The following is a 27,425-nucleotide window of genomic DNA, read 5'->3' as shown; positions in this document are numbered from 1 at the left end:
AAGGCAGAGGTTGCAGTGGGCAGAGATCGCGCCACTGCACTCCAGCCTGGGCAACAGAGCAAGACTCCATCTCAAAAAAAAAAAAATGTTATCCAGACCTACTGACTTTCAAGTCAAAGGCTGCAGATAAACTGCCATCAACATACACAAATTCAAAACTGTTATTCTCACAAGCCCTTTCTGAAGACACTAACAACAAATGAGCAAGGCAATCAAAATAACTGGACAGGCAGTGACACTGGAAATGGTGACGAGCATTAAATATGTATTTACTTGAAGAGCTGAGACTAAAGAAGTGTTAAAAAAGGGAAAGATTATATAATTACTAATGTTCTTCCAATGCAGACGTAGCCCAACTACAAAAAGGGTAGTAGGGAAGGCAAGTGGACCAAGCATTTAAAAGCTCATTTTTAAGTAATAATATTGCTGGTATAGTGCCGATACTATTATTTTGAGAATGTGTGGAAACAAATGAACAACTGTGTGGTATCATCACTCATTTCCATCATTCTTGGTATGGAGAAGAAGAAGACAGAAACACCCAATAAATTCTAAATTTGAATCTGAGGGTTGAGTAGGGTGGCTTACACCTATAATCCCAGCACTTTGGAAAGCTAAGACAGGAGGATCACTTGAGGCCAGGAGTTCAAGACCAGCCTGGGAAATATAGTGAGACTCAATCTCTACAAAAAATTTAAAAATTGGCCAGGCATGGTGTCACATGCTTGTAGTCCTAGCTGCTTGAGAGGCTAAGGCAGGAGTATCACTTGAGCCCAGGAGTTTGAGGCTGCAACGAGCCATATTAGGCCTGGGCAAGAGTGTGAAATCTTGTTCTAAAAAAAAAAAAAAAAAAAAAAAAAAAGAAAAGAAAAGAAAAAAGAAATTTCCATCTGAATCATCAATGTAAACTCATAAGTCACTTTAATTTTCGTTTTTTTATTGTGGCAAAATATACATAAAGTTCCTTATCTTAACCATTTCTAAGTACACAGTTCAGTGACATTCAGTCAGTACTGACACGGTGTCACCATCATTCTATCCCTGCAACTTTATCTTGCCACACTAAAACTCTGTGAGGTACTTTTTATGCACATACATACACCACACGAACACACATACACACAATTTTCCACCAGAAGCAACTATCAAGGCAGTAGTAACAAGTATTCTGAAAGCACAAATTACGGTCTTGAAATACCATCATGCTAAAAGAAACCATGGCTTGTTGGAAAAAGACATGATTCCAGATACAGGGTAGGAAATATGCAAAATGAACCTGAAACATCTTGGCATACCAGAAAGTTATCAAAGACTATTAGAACTATCGAAAGGACTCCAGATCCTTGAAGAGAGTTCCACTGGCTAAAGACAGGACATTTAAAGCATTAACAGAGCTAATAACTGTAGTAGACCAAAACATATAAAAGAATGATTGTTCTATTATGCTAAGTGAAATAAGGCACAAACAAGACAAATACTGAATGATCTCATTTATATGTGTAATCTAAAAAAGCCAAGCTCATAGAAAAAAAGAGTAGAAAAATGGTTACCAGAAGCTGAGGGGAGGGAGAGAGGGAAGGAAACAAATGTTCAGAAGATACAAAGTCTCAGACTTGAGGAATCAAGTTTTAGTGATCTACTGCACTGCATGGTGACAACAGTCAATGTATTGTGTGCTTCAAAATTGCCAGAAAGAACTGTTTTTAGTATTCTTACCATAAAAAAGTAAGATGGTAAGGTGATAGTTATTTTAATTAGCTTGACTGAATCTCCAATGTGTAAAAAGAATGAAATATTACATTATACCCATAAATATACATAATTATTATTTGTCAATTCAAAATAAATAGAACTTGCTTCCGTAAGTTCACAATATTTTAAAAATTAAAGTTATTTTTGGAGGATGCCAGGAAACCAGCTGTATCTTGAAAATAGGTAAATAGACTATAAGAATTATTCTACCTTCCCTCTATGAATTATACTAAAACGTAATGTAGATAACATTTCTCCTTATAGGAATATTCTAACTAATAAGGAAAAAGAATTAAAATATCATCACTTTGGCCAGGCACAGTGGCTCACGCCTGTAATCCCAGCACTTTTGGAGGCCGAGGTGGGCGGATCATGAAGTCAGGAGTTCAAGACCAGCCTGACCAAAATGGTGAAACTCCGTCTCTACTAAAAATGCAAAAAAATTAGCCGGGCGTGGTGGCATGTGCCTGTAATCCCAGCTATGCTGGAGGCTGAGGCAGTGGAATTGCTTGAACCAGGGAGATGGAGGTTGCAGCAAGCCGAGATGGTGCCACTACACTCCAACCTGGGTGACAGAGAGAAGACTCTGTCTCAAAAATAAAAAAACAAATAAATAAAATATCATCATTTTGCAAGCCTAATAAATCACAGGATCTAAGAATTGAACAGAAAGGCTGCTAACATTACGAAAGGAGAATATGAGATATGATGTGCTTCCTGCTGGAAGCATACACCACCACAGACTAAACAGCATCACCTACACAAAGGAAGCTGAATCTGACTAAGCCTCTAGACCCAATTACCAATTCTTGGGAAATGCAGCGTAGAAGTCAAAGAAACACCTTAAATCACACTACATGAAAACCATCAACAAAATCCAAACTTTGCAAAACTCTACAGGACAAATGATCTAATTCCATCAACAAATACTTTGCAAAGGAAAAACAAGAGGGAGGGAAAAGAAACCTACAGATTAAAAAAAAAAAAGACCTATCAAAATGAAACAATAGAACAATACTATTATGAAAGATGCACACTGGATCAGGACAGTGCTGACTCTTAGGAAGACTGTAATTGGGAGGAAGAATTGAATAGCTTCTGGGTACAGCTGGCAAGGTTCTGTGTCCTGACCTGAGTGATGGCTGTAAGCATGTATGCTTTAGATTAATTCATTAATGTAAACATTTATGAGATTTTCCATTTATATTTTAATCATAAAAACTTTTAATGAAATGCTTATATACATTTCATATTTGGAACTTACACATTTCATTTTGTTAATTTGATCATACTCTCCCAAAGTTAATTAATATATATCAAATCTGACCACTAGACATACCTCTTTAGAAGAAAGAAGATCTCCACAAATTGCATTCTCAAGCAGTACACCTTACACTCTTCTGAATGTTAAAGAAATCCAAAGCAAAACTTACCATATGCCAGCTCTTAAGACTGGGAAAACCAATTGCATGATAGATACAGGCTTAAGTCGTGGTGAATTAATACATAACAACATAATGGCCTTTAGAAAAATGAATAAAGAACACAATCAAGTAATTCACAGAAAAAATACAAATTACCAAAAGGCAGTAAAAGAAAACCCCTCAATAGATAAGACTAGGAGTGATGACACCCTCCAGAAAGAGGTCCCCAACCCCCAGGCCACGGAACACTAATGGTGGCCTGTAAGAACCAGACCACGCAGCAGAAAATGAGTGGCGGGCAAGCGAGCACTACCACCTGAGCTCCACCTCCTATCAGATCAGCAGCCACATCAGATTCTCATAGGAACTCGAACCCCATTGTGCACTGAATCGAACCAATGCTTGATGATGTGAGGTGGAGCAGTTTCATCCTGAAACCACTCCCCGAACCCCTAGTCCATGGAAAAATTGTCTGACACAAAACTCGTCCCTGGTGCCAAAAAGGTTGGGGAACACTGCTCTACAGTAATGGCTAGGGGATAGGAAAACCAGCATTCACACTGTCAGGAGTGTAAGTTAACATAAATTTTGGAAACCAATTTGGATTTATCTTTTACATTCTGAAGGTATATTATTTGAGGAAATCCATTTCTATCAAATCCCTCTACAGAAATAAGAAATAAAGTATGCTACAATACTGTAATAATGTAAAATGTGAGAATCATCTAAATGTCCATTAATGGGACATTTAACTAAGCTATACAACAAAGCCATTCAAAAGAATGATGTGTACTTTCCCCAAAATCTCTCCACAACATAAGTGCAAAAAGTAAAATGCATATCAGTGTATAAAGATACTAATGGGAGCCACACTACACCAACTGTTCTATCAGGAGTAAATATCTATATAATTCTAGCATTGGGCTCAGAAAGTATGGATACCAATTTAACTAAACCACATTACTGTCCATACCCGTTTGAAGGATAGCCTGCAAGATTATGAACGTTAGTATCACCACTTTACTGGTGCTGTTACAGAATACATGACATCTGTGCGGAACTTACAATAGTCAAACATATCGTCCTGGGACCCAAAGGGCTGAGATGAATTGGAACTACCTCAGTTTGTCAGTCATCTTAACCTGGACAAAAGTGAAATGGAGCAGTATTATTTCACAATACGTAAGTTAATACAAGATAGAGAAGCCACAGAGTTGGAAATTAAACACTTCATAAATACCTCACATAAACTTGTGACTGCTGGGTGAGAGTAGCCACGCCTGGCAGCCATGGACCCTTGACAGTATCAGGCTGGGTGTCGCTACTTACTGGTCCCATGTGCCACTGAACCAACCAGGCTCTAAACCCTTTTCTTTCTTTTGGGAGATGAACAAATTCAAAGATTTACTACACTTACAAAAAGTATTTTATCTATCTGTTCACGAACAATAGGAAGGGTTGAGTGGTGGAATGCGTTCAGAGCTCTCTGTTACAAAATTCTTAATCATCTGGGTTGTAATTATTACTTGCAATCAACCTTGCTTCAGGAGGCCAGGGACTTTCCTGGCCATTTGACATTTCTGCTTTCTTTTGAGAATACACAGAATTAGTCATCTTTTTCATCCCCAAAAGAGAATCTATGTAAGTTATATCAAGATATTAGAATAGAGATGTTCCTTGATCTTTTTATTATACACCACCATCAAAGTATTTTGCACGCCTATTCTGTCTCAGTTAGAGAAAAGCAGCCCCCTCCCAGTGCCAAAATAAGAAAGGAACAATTGCAGCTGAATGCCATCACTGTCACTCAATCACCTTGGGATTAAGAGCTCGAAGAGTTAGTAGATAATATGACACTGACCAAATCCTCCTCTCTGAGCTGCTTCTTCACAAAGTGAAGATTGTAACTGGAATTTGGGGAGGTCAAAATAAGATATAAAATAGCAGGTACTTAGTAAGTTTCTGTTAGCACACTGCACCAATCAGGTTATTTTAAGGAACAATCAATTAATTACAAAAAGTCACCAAAAAAGAAACAGAAACTATGAGTTCTCTGCACATAGATATCTATGTAAAGGCTTTTAATCAAAGTAGCATAAACCTGTGGAAGTACTGCTCTTAACATGTGGAGTTGCATCATTCCTGCTTTCAAGAGGACTGTAAGCACCAATATTTCACAGGACAGTTCTCGATTACACCATTACCACCACTCCTAGATTTTACTGTACTTCCTCTCCTCTGGATATAGAAATGTACTGAAGTTGGGGCCACACACAGGTAGAGCTAAGCGTGTACTCTGGTCTAAAGCAAACACTGACAGTTCAGGCGAGGGAACTGTCCCCTTGCTTGGGGAATACTGATGCTGCTGATGGAAGTGAGTATCTCAGAAACACCGGTTACCTCACCTCTAACATCTTCTCAAGTGAAAAACAGGAACTTTTCACTCAATAAGAAATTTCAGTATACCAGTATCAGTTTCCAGTATCTACTTTGCCGGAAGAATAAGTTAATGGTTTCTACATGTAGTTATCACCAGCAGTGTCATTTTAGGTAAAGAAGGTTATTTCAATGGATAGAAAAATGTCTTTTTTCCATGCATTAAAACTGAGGCCTGATAAGCCATGCCAGCCCCATTTTTGCAAATAAAGTTTTACTGGAACACAACCTAACCAATTTATTTGTATTATCTATGACAGCTTTCATTCAGTAACGTTCAGTAGTTGCAACGGACATAGCAGGTGGCTCACAAAGCCTAAAATATCTACTATCTAGCCCTTGAAGAAACACAACCCTTGCATTAAAATATTATAATGCTAGAGTAAGTAAAACTTCATTTCAAAGAAAACAAATGAGAATACAAAAATACAAATGACATGCTTGCTCTGATTCAGGCACTTTCAAGATCATTGTTTATTTATTACTTCAGGTAAAAAGATAGTATACATATTAGGGAATCCCTTAAAATTCAACTCTAGAGTTATATAGCATCTAGTACTTTTGCAATGAATGTTAACGACAACAAAAGAAATCTCTAAACACCTGAAAGCCCCACTATTAACATGGACTATGGTAATAAAAAAATTTGATATTTAATTTGTTCAATATATAGTATTTACATTATGAAACCAATGGTGATACAATGAACAGTGATAAAGAAATAGTAAAAATAAACTTTAAAAAGCAAAGATTTATAGTCTGACAATGCTAATTATAATTGTATATAAAAAAACATAGCAGAGCTTTCTGTTACAAAATTCTTAATCATCTGGGTTGTAATCATTACTTGCTACCAATTTACATGCAACATCTCCTAGGACATTTGATTTTTTTCCCCCAAGAACGTGTGAGTAGATAAATGACATTTCAGAGCAGACATTAATTTACTTCTGGACAGAAAAAGAAAAAACTGTACTCAAGATTGGTACTGGTCACAAGCCTCTTCTCGATAGAAATTATAAAAACAGTAAGATAAAATTTTTAAAAATCTAAAAAGGGGATGCATAGGCAAAGAGTACCATAAACGGCACAGCTCAAAAATCCCAGGACCAATGAGACATACATCTCTCTCTCTCTCTCCTTCAGCGATGAGAGGTCAATTTTGCCATCAAGTAACCATGACTGAAGCAAGTGAGGGCACCAGGTGTACAACCCATTAAATCTTGCAAAATACTAAGATGGGAGCAGGGGTGGCCAGAAGAAGGGGCAATTTATAGATAATTCAAACTATATACAGCATAAATGGAATGCAGCCCATCCCAAACTGGCTCCGTGAAACAATTGGACCTTTATAGTTAAAATTATAACAAGTGTAATAATACAATAGATTCACATGGGAAGCAAAATCCAAGGGGCATTTTATATTAAGTATTTACTGTGCTGTTTCAATTTAAAAATAATTTTGCTAAGTATACATCTCAACTGAAGTCTATGTATAAAATGTCCTAATAGATACAGATATTACCTTTGGTGAATTGAAGGCCTTTTTGTGACTTCTGTCTGAACTGTAGGCAGAATGCTAGACATACATGCACATCTGGAGAAACTCAAGCTGAGGTCATCCAAAAGCTGTGCATATGAGGAGGCTGGAGGTACTTTGAAAGTCAAAGTAGACCAGAAACTCAAAACAGGTAACAGTGAGGATGGCAACAGGGAATGGAATGCCAATATGGCAGTAAAACTTTTTTTTAAAAACAGAAAAAGGCCTCTCGTACCAGCAGAATCCCGTATACATACAAAAAAGAAAAAGCCACCCACCATTTTGTAAAACAAAAGCCAATTATAGTGTGCGAAAGTACAAATTACAGAAAACCAGAAGTCAACAGAAGAAAAACTACTGGTTTACTTGAGAGAAAGGAGAATGATTCACCCCAAGCAGAGTTACTTGGTGAATGCTGCCACCACCGCCCACAGAACCTCGTTTGTGTTAGCCTTCAGACATTCCACTTCGGGGTCTAAGTCGAGAAGCTGCCGCACTCTCTTGGTAGCCAAATCATACTGCTCGTCCAGAAGAGGAGCAAAAGCATTCTCCAGGACGTCCGAGGCATGAGCCAGGTAAATGAGGGCCAGCAAGCGCCTGTCCATGCGGTGAGGGTCATTCACCCATTTGTCAAGAACGGCTTCCTGTACTTTCTTGATGAGGCGCTGCTTAATGTTGTTGTTGGTGAGGGGATGTGTTGTCATGTCAAAAAGTAGGAAGTTCTGTTTCTCTGTTGTCAATACACCCTTTTCTACCAGGTTTTTAGCTAATCGTTCCCGTACATTTCTTAACTGATAATGCAGTTTTAATGGATTCCATGTCTCACCTAAACAAAAGATTTCAGAAGTTAGAAATGCTGAGTATTATCTGCTAATTTTGCAAAAATTTTGTACTATTAAAATAAACAGTAAAACCTTATTTCCCCCTCAAGAGAAACAGAAGAAAATCCACCATGTTTTTCTCCCTAACTAGACCATGAACTCCCTAAGGCCAGTGAGACCTTTGGATTCTAAGCACCTGGCAAATCCTCAGGCACAGGAGTCTCTCAGATGACTAAACTGCAAGCAGTCTTCTGACCACAGTTACCCTTAGTCTTAAGTAGAAATGAGCCAAATATGTCTGAGCCTCCCTCTGGCTGCTGGTCAAAAAGCAGCCAGTAGCCAAATAAGAAATTTTCGTCTATTAAACACCAGTCTGCAACTAATAGACCAAAAAAGGAGGATTCCCGATTAATATGTTACTCCTGAAACAGCTATACATATATGACCTATAAAGGTAGGAAAGCCTGTTAAGGCCACGATATTATTCGATGACAATATAAAGCTAATTCTGGAAGAACACAAATTTTCACAATTTTAACCCACCATTTATACACATTTCCTTTTGAGACAAAAATATCTAAAATAAAACTAAACAATTTTTCTCTAAAGTGGGTTATTCTTTATAGAAATATGGAATGAAATACACCAAAATATTAATCATACTTATATTTGGGATGTGTGCTAAATTTTTGTGCTTTCTGTATTTTCCAAATGATCTCCAATGAACATGCAACTATTTTTATAATTTTAAAAAAACTAACATTTTTCTAAATTAGAACACATTAAAGATCAACCACAGGCATCTTTTTTAAATGCAAAAGTTGTAAGGCCAAGACTCTATAATACTAAGAGAAAAACCTTCAACCACACTGTCCATTACAGGAGCCATTACCCACATGGAGCTATTTAAATTAATTTAAAAATTCAGCTCTGGCCGGGTGTGGTGTCTCACACTTGTAATCTAGCACTTTGGGAGGCTAACGTGGGTGGATCATGAGGTCAAGAGATCAAGACCATCCTGGCCAACATGGTGAAATCCCATCTCTACTTAAAATACAAAAATTAACCAGGTGTGGTGGTGGCATGCACCTGTAGTCCCAGCTACTCAGGAGGCTGAGGCAGGAGAATCACTTGGAACCCAGGAGGCAGAGGTTGCGGGTTGTAGTGAGCTGAGATTGCGCCATTGTACTCCAGCCTAGCAACAGAGCAAGACCGCATCCCAAAAAAAAATCAGCTCTTCAGTGGCACCAGCCACATTTTACTTATACAATAGTGAGAAGTGGCCAGTGGCTACTCGCTGGACAGCATAGGAAGAGAGAACATTTTCATCATCATAGAAAGTTTTAGCAGACTATCTTAAAATTTTAAGTTGCTGTCTTAAAATATATTACCATTCAACTGGACACAGAATTATTTTCCTATACTTATTACTAAAGAACACAGGCCTATGATGAAGTAATCAGTCCTAAAACTGCCCTCTCACTGTAATTAGAAAGCTAGATAAAATCTATGAAAAAACTGTTCTCTGACACTAGTCAAGAGCAGCCCAGAACTGTGACACAGAGTGAGAGTGAGTGAACCCCACAACTGCCTAAGCTTTACCACCCGGAGGCACGTCCCAGGCAGCAGGGCAGGAAGGCCCCAAGCTGAGCACAGCAGTCACATGATGTTAAGGTGGCAGAGATCAGAGTTAGAGTAGCTAAGGCAGCTGCAATGCGCAAAGCAGACTACTGGAGAAAGGGAGCTACGCAGATAAACAGGTCTAAAAATCTGCAAAGTGTTCCTTGAGTCTTTGGCTGAAAGCGAAGCTACACATTAGGGCAAAAAATTCCACAAAGCTAGGCAAAGAACAACTACCAGAAAGTAAACAATTCCAAGAGTTCAGCAGAGCTGGGAAAAATACGATTGCCAACTAGCTAGAGAGCAAAGAAAGACCTCACTAAAAACCAAGGATATTCAGAAGGAATCCCAGAAAAATCACACCTTAGTACTAGTGCTAAACTAGCCCTAGAGTAAAAACCCACCTAGATCTGCCCTAATAAAGATTAAAAGCAAGCTGATCCACAAGTAACTCAGCTGTCTCCCAAGACAAAACTCAACACTCCTTAAAGAAAGACCATCAAATTCATCACTTAACATCCACGTCAAGCATCCAAGTTTAAAAAAAAAAAAAAAAAAAAAAAAAAAAAACTTGCAAAGCAGCAAGAAAGTGACCTAAAACTAGGAGTAGCAGGGAAGTCAACAGAAACAGTCCCAGCCTGGGCAACATGGGAAAACCCCATCTCTACAATAAATACAAAAGTTAGCCAGAGCTGGGCACATGGTGGGGTGAGAGGGTGTCACACTTGTAATCCCAGCACTCTGAGAGGTGAAAGGAAGCAGATCACTTGAGGTCAGGAGTTCAAGACCAGCCTGGCCAACATGGTAAAACCCTGTCTCCACTAAAAATACAAAAATTAGCTGGGTATGGTGGCAGGCACCTGTAATCTCAGCTACTCTGGGGGCTGAGGTAGGAGAATCGCTTGAACCTGGAAGGCGGAGGTTGCAGTGAGCTGGGATTACACTCCAGCCTGGGCTACCAGAAGAAGATTCTGTCTCAAAAACACAAACAAACATACAGAAAACAAACAAAAAAACCTAGTGACCTAGTGCAAGTGTCCTTAATCTACTTCTCCATTTACTCATCTATAAAGTAACAGTAACAAATTTATCAAGCTCACAGGGCTATTATGAGGATTAAATGATATATCAAGTTCTTAGAACAAAGCCTCAGTAAATGTTAGCTGTTATTTGCCCACATGCAGAATAAACTATGTGGCAGAATTTATAGTACTTGTAATGTTCTAAGAATCCTGTTAGGTAATGAGAATACAAACATCAGGATATATTTTTAACATCCTGTAGGAATTTAAAATCAAGTGAAAGAAACATTCATATTATATATTAGAACTATACTGGCCAGAATAAAATGAAAATAGGGCCATAAGAACAATGTGAACAAAGTGCCTAGAGGAGTAAGATATGACTCTGGTTTGACGTTACAAAGTATCACATAGGAAAGTTACAGTAAAAAGGAACTTTATACTAAACCTCAAAGTCCAGCAGAATTCACCACATCCTATGAAAGGGAGAGAAGCCTGAATTCCACGCAAAAGAAACAAAGTGCATAGGCAGGAGAAGAGAATAAGCCCCGAAGCAGAGGCACACATCTTTCAAAAGTGTGTAACTTCCATCTTCTTTATAATCGTATAAACTCAATGTCTCACCATTAAATAACTGCTGCATCTTTCACTAGTATGAGTTTTGCTTTTATGTTTTCTAACGTCAATGGCAGGTGTCAGGCAGCTTTAGACACTAGGCTAGAATTGGGTAACTGTTGTGTTAAATGATTTATGAAATTTAAACTAATACAACATAAAATAATGAAAAGCCAAACTTACATAAAAGCCTATTTTAAAAAACTACAGTTCAATTTTAAGATTATGTAAATAATTTGTAAGTTATGAAAGAAGTATTATCTCCCCTAGCAACTCTAATTTGACATCACTGACTTAACAGGTTTATGTTGTCACAAAACCAAAGTATAGTGGAAAAAATGACGCCCAAGCCATCCATGTTTTTTTTTACCTTCCAAAGTCAAATAGGAAGGAATTCTACACTCCAGAGACATCTTAGCCAAACATCTACTGCCAAACAATAGGGGCGAAAAAAAAATCAAGAAGTGAATTATTTTGAGATCTACAGTAAACTTCTCTTCCCAGTCCCCTCCCCGCAAAAGCACTCCCTCACCCCCACACATCCCTCTACTGCTGCTCTGTTTTTTCTCATGGGAAATAAGTGGAATTAACAGTTATGACTACTGTCTCTTATACTGAAATTATGCTAAGGTTTATTATCCTGACTGTATCCTTAGTTAAAACTTACATATTGCAACCAGTGAAAATTGATGCTTAGTAAATTTTACGAAAGTTCCTGTGGAAATTTCCCAATTCCAAAGTATGCTAACTTGCAGTTTAATGTTTCTACTAAAAATTTGAATAGCCTAAACACAAGCCCACCTTTCAAATAAAGTATTTCACTTATGACTGGACCTTCCTACTGGCAATTTCTGCCTTAAAGGAAGCAATAAAAAGGGACCCAGTCATCATCATCTCTTGTAGCAATTCCCTGGGAAGAGGGTAAACCCCATGTGCTCACTCCAACAAATAGAAAGGTATTCAGATCTCCTCATTATATTATATTAAATATAATAGATGTTATAAAAGAATAAAGAAATCTCATCAGCAGAAGGCTAAAACTGTGTAGGAAATATCCCAAATGTTGTTGAATAGTATTTGTCATACAGAAAAAAGGCACAAAGTAATAACCATGTGATCAAAATATCTTGGTATCCTGAATTTCTGCCTTTTATTTTCCAATAATTAAATTAAGCTAAATTGAAAGAATAAAGTCACACCTGAGTTTAGCATTATTAAGACATCAGTAGGCCGGGCGCGCTGGCTCACGCCTATAATCCCGGTACTTTGGGAGGCAGAGGCAGGCAGATCATGAGGTCAGGAGATTTGAGAACCATCCTGGCCAATATGATAAAACCCCTTCTCTACTAAAAACATAAAAACTAACCAGGCGTTGTGTGGCGCGCCTGTAGTCCCAGCTACTCAGGAGGCTGACGCAGGAGAATTGCTTGAACCCAGGAGGCGGAGGCTGCAGGGACCTCAGATCACACTACTGCATTCCAGCCTGGGCAAAAGAACAAGACTCTGTCTCCAAAAAAAAAAAAAAAATCAGTTTAAGTGGGATAGGAAGAGAATAGATGTTCAGATCACTGAACAGAAGAAGATGGAATAAAAGTTTAATCTAGCTAGCTTCTAAAGATTTAGCTGCTTCAATTTTTAAAACAGTGAATACTTTTTAAATAATTTGAAATAAATACTTGATTAATAGTTCTTAAATTCCTAGGTTAAAATATGTTACTGTGATCCAAGTTGTTAGTCTGGTGAAATTATTCACCTATGTGAAAAGACTACAAGTTATACAAGCAAATTTAAAATGTAATGAATCTATTCATAGTTTCCTTTTTTTGTAAAGGAAATTGTGAGAAGTAAATATGCAGAGGAAAAGTTCTTCAAAGATTATTCATGTCCATTGCCCAACAACCACTTCGGTTGAGAATGACATGCTGACAGGTACCTAAATCATTTCACTTATCTTCCTTGACATAAAACTTAAAGCAGCTTAGGCCATAAATTTGGCAGAGTAGTGATACCTTGTGCCCAAACTAACCAACGATGCCTTAAGATTCAGAAGCTAAAAACTATTCTTAAACGGTAGTCTTAGCCTGGGCAACATGATGAAAGCCCATCTCTACAAAACAAAAGAAAGAAAGAAAGAAAAATTAGCTGGGCATGGTGGCATGTGCCTGTAGTCCCAGGCTACTTGGGAGGCTGAGGCAGGACGATCAACTGAGCCTGGGAGGTCAAGACTGCCGTGAGCTGTGATTGCACCACTGCACTACAGCCTGGGTGACGGTGAGAGCTTGTCTCAAAAACAAAACAAAATAAAACAAATACAGTAGTCTCTCAACTTGCCTCAAACATATGTATACTAATTTTAAATTATTAGAAAATGTTTAAAATTTATCAAGAGTTTTAACATGCATACATGTATAGTATAAATAATAAAAAAAAAAAAAAAAAGAGAGGCCCTGGGTATCTTCCACCCCAGGTAGAGAAACTGTTGTTTCTTTATTAAAACATTCCCTGGCTTCACAGCAAGGAATCCCTCTGAACAAGTACATTCCTTTCTTTGCATCTCTTATCCTTCAAAGGCCTAATCTAAGTTCCACTTCCTCTTGTAACTACTAAAGTTCTCAAGGATTTTTCTTTTCTCTGAACTACTGAACTTTCAGAGAACCATACTGTCAAACTCTCATCTGTTATATTATTATTTCTACATTATTAGATGGAGAAAACTGTTCCCTAAATGGACTTTAAGATACTTTCAGTCTGGAAGTACCTTTTAAGTTTCATAGCACATATGTCATTATTGGTACAATAATTAATGTTGGATACCACATAACACATTGAAGCAACAGAACATTTTTAAAAATCTAAAAATCAGCACGCTAGCCAAAGAACCATATGCTTAAAAATGGTTAAAAAAAAAAAAAAGTTACTCAGTGATGGGCAAAAAAAAAAAAAAGTTACATTACATGTATTTTACAATTAAAATATATTTTAAAAATACATTTTTAAATCAGCAAGTAACTCATACTCAACTAGGTGGGAATTAGGTATTTTTTCTTTTTCTTCTTTTTACATGTTACTTGCCAGGAGATACTTTCTTATTCTCCTTCTCCCACTCTGGATTCCCTTCCTTAATGCTGAAATGGAAGCATTCCCAGTGTATGTCAAGAGCAAGCAACTAAAACGCCACAGGTAATGTGCTGGCATTGATAGCCAACATAAAACTCACAGGATATTGTTTTTTAAAAAACCTTGCTAAGTACTTTAGTTTCACATTTTACCCAAATTTCTAATCCAAATAGACACTGTTTTACAGAATCTGAACTGTATGTACATACTTGTGAGAAAAGCTTTGAGACCTATCTTTTCACTGCTTTAATCAAGTGGTTACAGTGAACAGTAGTCAAAGGTGAGAACTAAGTTCAGTTAGCATGTATATTACAAATTTCATTCACAAAAATGTTGCTTAACAGATTAAGTGTAAGATGGATTTCAGTAACAGGAAAGTGACGGCAAACACTCTACCTTCCATAAAAATAATCTTTAACACTGTGACGCATCTGCCAAACATGTCACCGCAACTTTGAGAAGCGCTTCTTTTGGTCAGTTGGGAACCAAATTACAAATTCTAGTTTGCACCACCAGAAGCAGTCCTGGGCCAACACTGGCAGCACAACATGAGAAAGACCCAAAGACTGGTTAAGCCAATGACCTCTAGACAATAACACCATGTTGTGCAAAATGATCCACGAGAGTATAGTTAAATGTTATTAGCAGTTCTATTTCTATCTTAAAACATTATGTTAGCTAATATTTAATGAGTTGACATTAATGCCCTCACTGAGTCTCTGTTAGATGGCTGCATGTCACTGACAGGCATACATGGGAGGCTAACTCAGAGAGCACTGACAATGTGATGGATGTGATGATTAAGTGAATATGCAGATAATACAATCTAGTTTTAACCAAACAAGCCCTCATCAAATTTGCAAAGAAATTTTAATAGATTCTTGCAAAAGAAATTACAATTGAAGAAAACTCTAATAAGCACAAAGGGGGGAAAGGTATAAGTCAGAGTTTCTCTCAGTGAGATAAAAAGGTCAATTATCAGAGCTACAAGAGGGTTGTCCAACAAAAATGCAAATTTATCAAGAATACGTTTATGACCTCTACCAATAAGAAGAATGAAACTTGCCCTAAGTGTAAAGTGCCTATTACTGCCCTATTAGCTAAAAATTGAGTGTATGTACTTAATTTTTAAATAAATAAATACAGGCTGAGCATGGTGACTCATGCCTGTAGTCCCAGTGCTTTGGGAGGCCTAGATGAGGAGCATCACTTGAGGTCAGGAGCTCAAGACCAGCCTGAGCAACACAGCAAACTCCTATCTCTAAAAAAAAAATTTTTTTTAAGATGGGGTCTCACTCTGTCACCCAGGTTGGAGTGCAGTGGCATGATCTTGTCTCATTGCAACCTCCATCTCCTAGGCTCATGCAATCCTTCCACCTCAGCTTCCCAAGTAGCTGGGACCACAGGCATGTGCCACTACGTCTGGCTAATTTTTTGTATTTTTTGGTAGAAAGAGGGTTTTACCGTGTTGCCCAGGCTGGTCTTCAACTCCTGAGGATCAGGAGATTTACCTACCTCAGCTTCCAAAGGAACTAGGATTACAGGCATGAGCCACCATGTCGGGCCAAAAAATAAAATTTATAAAAACTTAGCCAGACATAGTGACACACACCTGTAGTCTTAGCTACTCCAGAGGCTGAGGCAGAAGCTGTGGATCACTTGAGGCCGGGATTTAGTTCAAGGTTACAGTGAGTTAGGATCATGCCACTTCACTCCAGCCTGGGCAACAGTGAGACCCTGTGTCTTAAAAAGAAAGATATTTATGTCTATACATGAACAAAATCAGCTAGTCCAAGTGCAGCAGTTATTTACAGCTAACTGATCACAATTAGCTTTCTTTATTCCCTCTCCACTCCCACTGCTTCACTTGACTAGTCCCCCAACCCCTAAAAAAACCTCTTTTACTGACAGAAGAATATCCTCATAACAGGACTTTTAGAAATTCTGCTTATCTATAATAAAACTTACATCATGTTAATATACAAATTACTTTAATATAAATGTCAGTCCTCCATGCTATCAACCAAATTTTTCACATTTTCCTCCCTCAGGTTGCACACTTTCCTGTCTCCCTGAAGTTAGAGGAGACTGTTTGATTTGCTCTGATCAATGAAATGTGAACAACATGGCTTCTCTAAGCAGAAACTTAAGAGCCAGAGTAATCTGCTATCTTTTACCCCCCTTTATGAAAGTGACTGATACTGCTCCAGGTGGTAGTGGCTCCATCTGCCTGGCTGCCAGAGTGAGGATGAAGTAGCCTGTAACTGATTTACAGCTTGAATGAGCAATCAACTGTTGTTTTAATCCACTGAGGTTTTGAGGTTACCACCACAGCTTAACCTAGCCTATCCAGATAAAGGTAGCATGTGGTAATTTTGATAAAGAACATGGGACCGCTAAGAAAAGAATATTACCTTCTCATTCTGTATCTGTTCAGTATTGTTAAAGAGGATGAAATTTTATAAAAACTATTACTTTCCAATTCTATGACTGATAATTTTCAAGTCTGCCTAAATAACAAGCTTCTGACTATTTTGTTTAGGTTCCATTCAAAAGGATCTAAACTTTTACATAATCTTTTAAACAGAAATTGGTTTTTGGTTTATTCAAAGCAGATTACCACTAAGTAATTCAATCCAGTTCTGGACCGTTTCTGGAGGCTGAGTTTCCTTAACATGCTTCAGAGCTTCATCAAGAAGAACATCCCCTGTTGGAGCATCCGACTTACAGATTACCTAAAAAGAAAGTAAAAAGAATGATCCACTGATGTCTCTTCAGACTTGATTTCATTAAATGAAAAACAAACAATTATATAAATAATTCATTATGCTTAAAGCCCCATGTTCATGTAGTATCAAAGTTCAGATTTTAAATTACTTTTATGTTAAGGAAATCCAATATCTGACCTAACTGGATTGTTATAATAATGAATGAAAACTGGCTGGACACAGTGGCTCACAGCTGAATTCCAGAGGGAGGCTGAGGCAAGTGGATCACTTGAAGCCAAGAGTTCGATACCAGCCTGGCCCCCATGGTGAAACCCTGTCTCTACAAAAAATACAAAACTTAGCCGGGTGTGGTGGTGCATGCCTGTAATCCTAGCTACTCGGGCAGCTGAGGCGGGAGAATCACCTTAACCCAGGTTGCTCACTACAACCTCAAAAAAAGAAAACAAAAATTCTATAGTATCAAAATTAAATCCATTGTATTATTTTATAATGTTAGCTACTTAAATGTTATAAAATGTAACATTATTCTTTTTTTTGAGACAGAGTCTGGCTCTGTTGCCCAGGCTAGAGTGCAATGGTGTAATCTCAGCTCACTGAAACCTCCGCCTCCCGCATTCAGGTGATTCTCCTGCTTCAGCCTCCTGAGTAGCTGGGATTAGAGGTGGCTGCCACCATGCCCGGCTAATTTTTGTATTTTTAGTAGAAATGGGGTTTCACCAAGTTGGCCAGGCTAGTCTTGATCTCCTGAACTTGTGATCCGCCCACCTCAGCCTCCCAAAGTGCTGGGATTACAGGTGTGAGCCACCCCGCCTGGCCAATTTAATATTACTTTTAAAATGGGACAGTCTTCATTTAAATTTGTCCTCAAAGTGTCCTTTGCTTTTTTGTTCAATCTTATAAAAAAATTTAAAATACACATACAGTATCCATCTCTATGACATCATCATCAGTAGAAATAAAAGAACCACAATATAAACTACAATCTATTCTTAAATTATCTAGTAGCTATATTTTAAAAGAAAAAGGGGTAAAATTAATTTTAATATTTTGATTTAACCAAATATAACCAAAATATTAACATGTAATAAATATTTTTGAACTGAGGTACTTAATAGATTTTTCCATACTAAGACCAAAAATCCAGTATACCCAGTATATGTTTTATTAACACCATGTGTCAATGTGCAGGAGCCAAATTTCAAGTGCTTAACTGTGTGGCTCATACACCTATGTAGCTAGTAGCCAACATATTGAACAGTACAGATAACACACCATTTTCATCATCAAACAAAGTTCCAATCAAACAGTGCTATTCTAGACCATGCTTTCAGTGAAGGGTGAGAGAGCACAAGAAAATAAAGCAGAGCCTCAGGAGAAAAAGTTACATCTAAATATTGTGGCCATGCCACCACTTCTTACATCCCACTCACTCCTTATGTCCCACTCACTCCTTATATTTACTGCAATTTGGCCTCAAAGCTCACCCACACACGTGCCTTTGCAATGAATCTTATGTCAGGGATACCAAAGCCTGGGTGCAGGTGAGTCACTTTTTCTTATGAAGTCCTATCCCCTAATTCTCAAATGTATCACTTTTTCTATCATCTTGACATTACAGTTGGCCTTCCATATCTACGGATTCAGCCAATTGAGGATCGAAAATATTAAGAAAAAAATAATAATACCAATTTTAAAATGCAGCGTAACAATTATTTACACAGCATTTACACTGTGTTACTTACTGTAAAGTAATCTGCGGATGATACAAAGTATAGAAGAGGATGTACATAGGTTATATGCAAACACTACGAGATTTTCTATAAGAAACTTGAGCATCCAGATTTTGATATTTGAGAGGAGTCCTAGACCAATCCCCCACAGATACTAACAACTATATTCTAGTTGCCTAATCTGGTTGTTTTTCACCTGGATTAATTTAAGCCTCTTAATTTCCTTAAACTAGTTTCAGCCTTTTCAATCCATTCTCCTCAGTGATCTTTCTAACAGGCAAATCTTACCATGGCATTCCACTCCTTCTGCTTAAAACTTTTCAATTACTCAGTAAGTTCTAAATTCCTTTTAAAAATTCAGTAGTAAGCGTGGTTCACAAATAAATATTTTCTATCCAAACATATAATTTGTCTTTAGCTTGCTGGTGTTTTATTATTTTGGGAGAGGGGTAGGGCCATTCCTAAATATAAATAATCAATAACATGTGAAAAAAAGCTTCCAACACAGAAGAGACCAAAAAGAGAAAATAAGAACTCTAAAGAAACAAAGATAATACAGATGAAGGAAATTTTCAAAAGAGGTATGATATCCTCAGAAGTCTAAAAGAAGGTATTAACATCCATAAAACAAACTACAATTTTTAAAAAGGAGGCTCATGGAAATCAAAAACATGAGAGCCACAATAAAAAACTCAACAGAAAGGTCAGAGGACAACTCTTTAAGAGCAGCCAAGAAGTCCATATCCAATTTACAGAGTTCTAGAAAAAGAGAGGGCAAAAGACATGAGAACTACAAGTTTTCAAAACCAAAACATACACATTTCCAGATTGAAAAAATTAATGTATAATGAATTTAAAATGACCCACTAAGGCATTTTTCTTTTCTTTTTTTAATTAAGGCATATTGTGCAATTTCAGAACATCAACAAAGATAACAGAAGATCCCAACTGCTTCTAGAAGTCGGGGAAAAAAAACCAAGGAAGACTGAAAATCAGAAGGAGGCCCAGCACCATGGCTCACACCTGTAATCCCAGCCCTTTGGGAAGTCAAAGTACGAAGATCACTTGAGCCCAAGCGTTCAAGACCAGCCTGGGCAATAAAGAACTTATCTCTAACAAAAAAAATGTATTTTTTTTTTTTAATTAGCCAGGAGGCCAGGCAAAGTGGCTCACTCCCGTAATCCTGGCACTTTGGGAGGCCAAGGTGGGTGGATCATTTGAGGTCAGGAGTTCAAGACCAGCCTGACCAACAATTTGGTGAAATCCCGTCTCTACTAAAAATAACAAAAAAAAGAAAAGAAAAATTAGCCGGGTGTGGTGGTGCATGCCTGTAATCTTAGCTACTAGGGAGGCTGAGGCAGGAGAATCGCTTGAACCCAGGAGGTGGAGGCTGCAGTGAGCTGAGACGGCACCACTGCATTGTGGACTGGGTGACAGAGTGACACTCCATCTCAAAAAAAAAATTAGCCAAACATGGTGGCACATACCTATAGTCCCAGCTACTTGGAAAGCAGAGGTTGCAGAGAACCAAGATCATACCACTGGCCCTCTAGCCCAAACGATGGAGACTCTATCTCAAAAACAAAAAATAAATGGAAAAGAAAATCAGAAAGGTACCAGACTTTAACAGCAACTCTGTATTCTAGAAAATGATGGGCTGGGTGTGGTAGCTCATGCCTGTCATCCTAGCACTTTGGAAAGCCCAAGGCAGGTGGATCGCTTGAGCCCAGGAGTTCGAGACCAGCCCAGGCAACATGGAAAAACCCCATTTCCATAAAACATACAAAAATTAGCTGGGCGTGGTGGCACACGCCTGTAGTCCCAACTACTTGGAAGGCTGAGGCACGAAAATCGCTTGAACCAGGGAGGCGGAAGTTGCAGCGAGCAGAGATCACACCATTGCACTCCAGCTTGGGTGACAGAGTGAGACTGTCTCAAAAAAAAAAAAAAAAAAAGAAAAAGAAAAATGCATGAATGGTGTTCTTTCCTACAGAACTTATTCTTGACAGCTTATCAATCAAAAACTTTCATCTCTGACCTAAAACTTTTAGACTTTTAGACTCATTAGTACATCAACTCAGGAAAAAAACTAATAGCTTTGAAACACCATGCCCAAGAAACACAATGACAAACCGGAAGAAAAACAGTCTTGAACATTTGAGGTTGAGGCTGAAGTTTAATTTCTAAAAACTAGCCAATATTACCTCTATTATACCAGAGAAGTACCTACACAAACCTTCACAGACGGATATCTGAAAAGAATTCATAATCTAATGAAAAAAATCAACAGCCTATGTGTAAACTGCACAGTAACATTTCTGACTTTTTAATATCAAGTCTTTCAAAATTATGGCTTTTAAAAGCAGCAAATGAAGTCTGGAATCTTTCTGAAGATGTAAGATCCAGTGGCCGGTTACCCTAACAATGAATTACATTATTCATTACATGTATAAAGAACCAGAAAACCAGAAATGCAAAAAAGATATGGAAATACAATTGGATAAAGACAACTTTAAAATCAACTTTTAATTTTTGAAGGCTATTAGTAAAAACATACATTTTAAGCAGAACAAACTCTTTAAAAAGAATGGTACCCAGCACTCCTCTTACCTTTCTTGTTAATAGACTTTTACGTCTCATTCCACAAGCCTCTAGTTGTAACCTTCCTCTCAATGCTAATTCAATTAACATACAGCCACGTAATCCAGATGATATACAGTCATTCCAAAATGATGTGTAACCCTATTTTAAAAAAAAAAAAAAGAAAGAAAACAAAATAGCTAATTTATGTTGAATTTAGAGTGAAAACAGAAATATTCTCAGCCAAAGTCATGTTTGGTGCCTTTTACCTTTCCTTTCAATAAGAATATGCTGAAAAATATACAATTAACACAAATTACTAATGGAGAATTTTCAGGGGCTTATTTTTCCACCACTTATTCTTACATACAGATAAATAACAAATAACTTTAGAGGTTAGAGGTTTAGAAATATAATTCATATTTCACTAAGCTATGTTTATTAGGTTCTTTCAGAACTCTGCAAACTCCAACGGATATTGAGTTAACCTCAGATTACAGTGATTGATTATATGTGGACAAGTTAAGCAGCTCAGGGAAAGACAACCTAGCCAAATTTAGCTTCACAGAGAATTAAATACCATTCCTTCATTGCTGTTTAAGATAAAAACACAAGGTTAATCTAAGTGCTTTGGGAGGCTGAGCTGAGAGGATGGCTTGAGCCCAGGAGTTTGAGACCAGCCTGGACAACATAGTGACATCCTGTTTCTACCAAAAAAAAAATTTAGTTAGCTAGGTATGGCACTGCATACCAGTAGTCCCAGCTACTCAGGAGGCTAAGGTGGGAGGGCCACTTGTGTCTAAGAGTTCAAGGCTACGATGAGCAGTGATTACACCAACACACTGTAGCCGGCGCAAAACAGTGAGACACTGTCTCTTGAATACACACACAGCTAATTTTGCAAGAATATATTAGAAAAACACATATCCGCCCACGAACAAACGGCTGGCTATATGCCTAAAATTCTGAATAATAAACAGTGTAACAATCAGATTGGCCCCAACAGAGAATGTAGAAGGATAGCTAGACACAAGGAAGTTGACAGACATCTAGAGATCCGGGACACTGGTCAAGCAGGCATCACCAGATGAGGTCAGGGCACTCTAACAACAAATAACTGGGTTGTTCAAATTATAAAGCCACAAATCTTGCCAGCAGGGTTGCCAGCTATCAATTTAACATACCCAGTTCTCATGAGACAGCAGAAGCTATACTTAATTCTCATTAAGGCTCAGAACAGGATAACATAATTTTGGTAGGAGAGCAGGCCAAGTGAATCTCTCAAGAATAGAGGGCCCAGGATTAGGAAGGCCTGGCCCTCACCTCTGGTGCTTGACCCAGGTCAATCCTAGCACTTTGCTAGGCCAGAGCAGTGAGCTTGTTATTTCAGAAAATGACTGACCACTGAGGTCCATCAAACTTTATTTTTGATACAAGGAGTTAAATTCGTTTCATGAAGCTACCACTTCTGAGAATGTGACCTTTGGGAAAATAATAATTTAGATTAAAGGAGGCATAAGGAGATAAACAAAAACATCAGTGTTAAGAGACCAATTTAAATGTGAGGTTGAAGCAGCCGACACTGACTGGATTTTAGGGAATCATTTTAAATCAGTGTTAGGTTCAATTAAGTGAGGATTACCAGATCAAATGAAGATTACCACACATTTAGCAAAGTGGCTAATACCAGTTTACAGAGGCTAGATAAAAATGCATGGCTTCTGTGTCCATGAAATTAAAGCCCTAAGAATCCTGAGAATGAATTCTACATGAAATTAAAGTTACAGGTATCTGGCTTTGACTGGCCTGGACAAATAGACAAGAGTTCCTAAGTGAAGCTCTACAAACTGTAAACAACAGAACACCTCATAAAGCAACACTGGACATGAACAGCTCTACAGCCTGCAACTCCAGCTGAACAGTACCTGGAAGCTTACATCTGATGGCAAAGAACTAAAATGTATCTCAACCTCAACAGCTCCTAGACTAATGGCATAACCAGAGATGTTAGCAAAATGGAGTCTTTAATATCAAACTTTAGAGATCTAAATTTAGTGAATGGCTCTAGGCATCACCAGTGAAAGACACATGCTTAAACAGAATTGGATTCACATGGGAAAATAGACGAATGGGCATAGACAGTTCTGTACCACAGCTTCTGGGACTCGCCAGCAAGATTTCAAAGACAAATGAAGCCAACAAAGACACACTAAGCAACAGAAAAGTCCCGTATATTGATACACTCCTGCTAAAATCCACATCATAAAAGCAGGATCAAAAACTAACCAAAGGGTGGCCGGGCACAGTGGCATATACCTGTAATCCCAGCACTTTGGGAGGCAGAGGTGGGTAGACTGCTTGAGCCCAGAAATTCCAGACCAACCTGGGCAACATGGTGAAACCCCATCTCTATAAAAAATACAAAATTAGTCAGGCATGGTGATGCACATCTGTGTTCCCAGATACTTGAGGTGCGAGAATCACCTAAGCTCAGGAAGTTGAGGCTCCAGTGAGCTGTGATCATGCCACTACACCCCAGCCTGGGTGACAGGAGTGAGAACCTATCTCAAAAGAAAAAATATATATATCATAAAGTATGTGGGGAAAATTAGTAACTGGCAATATCAAGCAGCTTATGATTGTAGTCATAAATAGTTCCTATGTTCTAAAATAAAAGGATGGGAGAGGGCAGAAACATCTCAAGTAGGGCTGGGCCATATGCCACCAGATCTCCATCTGCCTGATTGCCTTTTCTCTTTCAAGTACCTCAACTTGAAAGGTAGAAAAGGGTATTGTTTATTAAGTCTCCTAAAACTGCAAACACTGAGAAGAGTTCTCACCACTAGAGTTAAGAGATGGTGTTCTCCTCTTAAGTGCCTACTTACCCAGAAGCTTTTTCTTAAGAAGAAACTCAACCAGCCTGGCCAACACAATAAAACCCCATACCTATTAAATATATATAAATTAGCTGGGCATGGTGGCACGCGCCTGTAGTCCCAGCTACTCAGGAGGCTGAGGCAGAACTGCTCGAACCCAGTAGGTGGAGGTTGCAGTAAGCCAAGATCGCGCCACTGCACTACAGCATGGGTAACACAGTGAGACCATGTCTCAGAAAAAGAAGGAAGTCATAAGGTTGGTGACCCAAAATGAAATGTAATAAAAAGTCTGTATAAATATCGTAAGAGGGATATAACCAGAAGCATAAGATTTTCGTCCTATGTTATTAAAAACATTTACAACATGGGAAAATGCTCATAATACACATTCTATATGAGAAAGAGATAAAAAATTATATTATCTAAAGCAGAAGCATCTGGTCTTTTGGCTTCCCTGGACCACACTGGAAGAAGAACTGTTGTGAGCCACACATAAAATATATTAACACTAATGACAACTGATGAGCTAAAGAAAAAAAAAATCTCATGTTTTAAGAAAGCTTACAAATATGTGTTGGACCAGATTCAAAGCCGTGGGCCACTTGTGGCCCACAGGCCAAGGGTTGGACAAGTTTGATCTAAAGTATAATCTTATTTTGAAATTGTGTAAATATTAATACATATACACATTAGAGGTTTATATTTACAAAAAACTTTAAAATGTTCATATTCTTTAACACAATTCTTATGGGCCTGTAGTTAGAAAATACTGTGCACAAAAATACATGTACAAATATACTGATCACATAATTATCATAGTAAAACACAAAAACAACCAAAAAGTTAGAAGAAAAAGGGAATAAATTCAGTGTTTCCCAAACTTTCCTAACCTTGAAACATCTTAATTTACAGTATACTTTTAACAGCTTGCAGAATATTACAATTCTATGAAAATCAGTTTTAAAATCCTGGTGCAGGAAGCAGAAGTTGCAGTGACCCAAGATTGCACCACTGCACTCCAGCCCAGCAATAGTCACACACACACAAATATCTGGTGCAGGAGGTTATTATAAAACATCAAAAAAAATTATGAAATTGTATGCATGAGTGCGCACGCGCGCGCGTGTGTGTGTGTGTGTGTGTGTGTGTGTGTGGAGAGAATAGTCTTTTTTTTTTTAGGGAGATCAGAAGAAAAGTTTTAGCAGTAGTAATGTCTGGTGATTATGGTGGTCTTTATTTTCTTTAGGCTTTTCTGCATATATTAAAAGAAAACTGGAAGCAAGAAGATCAGGAAGGAAAAGACTATAGTTGTAGCTGTTCAGGCTTTAAAGGCAATAGTTAGGACAGTGGCAATAATTTGACAAAGGCAAAACACTGGAAGAACTAAAAACTTTCCATGAAAATAACTATGAACCACAAAGTAAATAGTAAAAAACAGTGCTCAAAAACCCAGACTGCACAACACACACCCGGCAATTCGAATCAACTCCAGCTCTACACATACTATGCAGTTAAATTTCTGAGACTAGTTTTCTTAATATAAAACAGAAGTTGTGAAGATTAAATAATATTTAGAAAGCACAACTCCTGGCAAATAGTAATTGTTTAATAATGACAAATATGTACAGTTAGAATGGAATGGGGATGGAGGATTGCAAACTCAGTTATTTAGAATGTATAAATAACATGACAGAATAAAGAGACCCAGGTGTGGATTGCAGCAAGCTGGACAATGTCCTCTTTCATCTATCTGGGGAGGACAACTTAGCCCTTATCAACTGTTGACATGTGTAAAACATGGGCCTACTCTTGCCACATCTTTTTCAAAAGAGGGCAGAAAAGTGCATTTCTATTTATTATTTCCCATCTTTGAAAGGATCACAACTCAAGGTTTACTAAATAAAACATACCTGGCAAACCAGTAAGCAACCTCTTAAACTATTTTATAAAACATACTACATTATATAAATGTTCAGTTACTAGTCAGAATATGCATAAAGTACTCAAAATAGTTTTCATTTTGTTCTTATGCACAAAATATTTCAAAATGAAATCACTAAAATACAACATGGTATTTTCTACATAATATTGAATTCTGGTGTGGCCAGTGTTTTGGAAATGGCTAACAGACATACAGGCCAGGTCCACATGGTGGCTGTAATTCCAACACTTTGCGTAGCTGACGCAGTTGGATCATCTGAGGTCAGGAGTTCAAGACCAGCCTGACCAACACAGTGAAACCCCGTCTGTACTAAAAATACAAAATCAGCTGGGTGTAGTAGCACATGCCTGTAATCCTAGCTATTTGGGAGGCTGAGGCAGGAGAATCACTTATACCCAGGAGGCAGAAGTTGGAGTTGGCCAAGATAGCGCCATTGCACCCCAGCCTGGGCAACAAGAGTGAATCTTCATCTCAAAAAAATTTATTAAAAAAAAAGGTGATTGTACTTGCCAAATCTAACTGGACCGGGATGAAGAAATTAAGTCCTCCTCCTATCTAAACTTGCCATACTGAATCAGTTATATGGGCATGTCACTAGAGCTGTACTGGTTGTGTGGATTCAGAAGCTACTGGCCACTGGGTACAAATGCAGAGAATGAAGGTGACAGAAAGGAAAACAGAAGACATATGCAGAGAAGAAATGAGAGAGAATGCAATGTGAGGCAAACCAAGACAAACAGAGACAGACAGACAGACACATACACAGAACAGCATGTTTGTTGTTTTAAGTTGCTGTTTTGTTATGCAGTAAGATAATTAATATAGTGGGGGCCCAGGGCTGGCGGAATGAGAGAAGGGAGAGGCAATGGCTAAAGGGTATAAGTTTTCTTTTGGAAGAGATAAAAATATTCTAAAATTGATTATGGTGATGGTTGTACAATTCTGTAAATATATTAAAAATCTTGAATTGTACACTTCAAATGGCTGAATTATATGGCATATGAATTGTATCGCAAAGCTGTTACAAAAAAAGAAATTGTATAAAGTCTGAAGATTTCAGAAGTCTGAAGTCTTACATGAAATTTTGATTACGTCAAAAATTAAGAATCAAAAAGTTCTTGACAAAAATAACTAATTGAGCAGATTAAAAACGGTGGACAAGAAAAAACATCTAGAGATACAAGACTCCCGTTAAAGAAATAATAAGGCCAGGTTCAATGA

General features: G+C 37.8%; 1 protein-coding gene across 3 annotated transcripts in view; it reads right to left on the bottom strand.

The window, feature by feature from the left end:
- Positions 1-6,062: 6,062 nt before the first annotated feature.
- Positions 6,063-27,425, bottom strand: part of GOLPH3 (golgi phosphoprotein 3) — a 42,672-nt gene continuing 21,309 nt past the window's right edge. The window contains exons 1-4 of one of the 3 annotated variants that reach the window (XM_035291720.3): positions 23,703-24,303; positions 21,417-21,548; positions 16,968-17,082; positions 6,063-7,978 (exon numbers count right to left, since the gene is read on the bottom strand). In XM_035291720.3, the coding sequence (XP_035147611.1) occupies positions 7,554-7,978; positions 16,968-17,082; positions 21,417-21,548; positions 23,703-23,780 (750 nt within the window). In that variant the 5' untranslated portion in view covers positions 23,781-24,303 and the 3' untranslated portion in view covers positions 6,063-7,553. Of the gene's footprint in view, positions 7,979-16,967; positions 17,083-21,416; positions 21,549-23,702; positions 24,304-27,425 lie in introns of those variants that run through there. The other 2 variants (XM_002745087.7, XM_008992214.5) reach the window with 2 other exon arrangements.

This window comes from Callithrix jacchus, chromosome 2 (assembly GCF_049354715.1).
Source record: "Callithrix jacchus isolate 240 chromosome 2, calJac240_pri, whole genome shotgun sequence".
In the NCBI taxonomy this organism is placed as follows: Eukaryota; Metazoa; Chordata; class Mammalia; order Primates; family Cebidae; genus Callithrix; species Callithrix jacchus.
The sequence above is the reverse complement of the archived record's forward strand: the minus strand, read 5'-3'. Positions and strand labels throughout refer to the sequence as shown.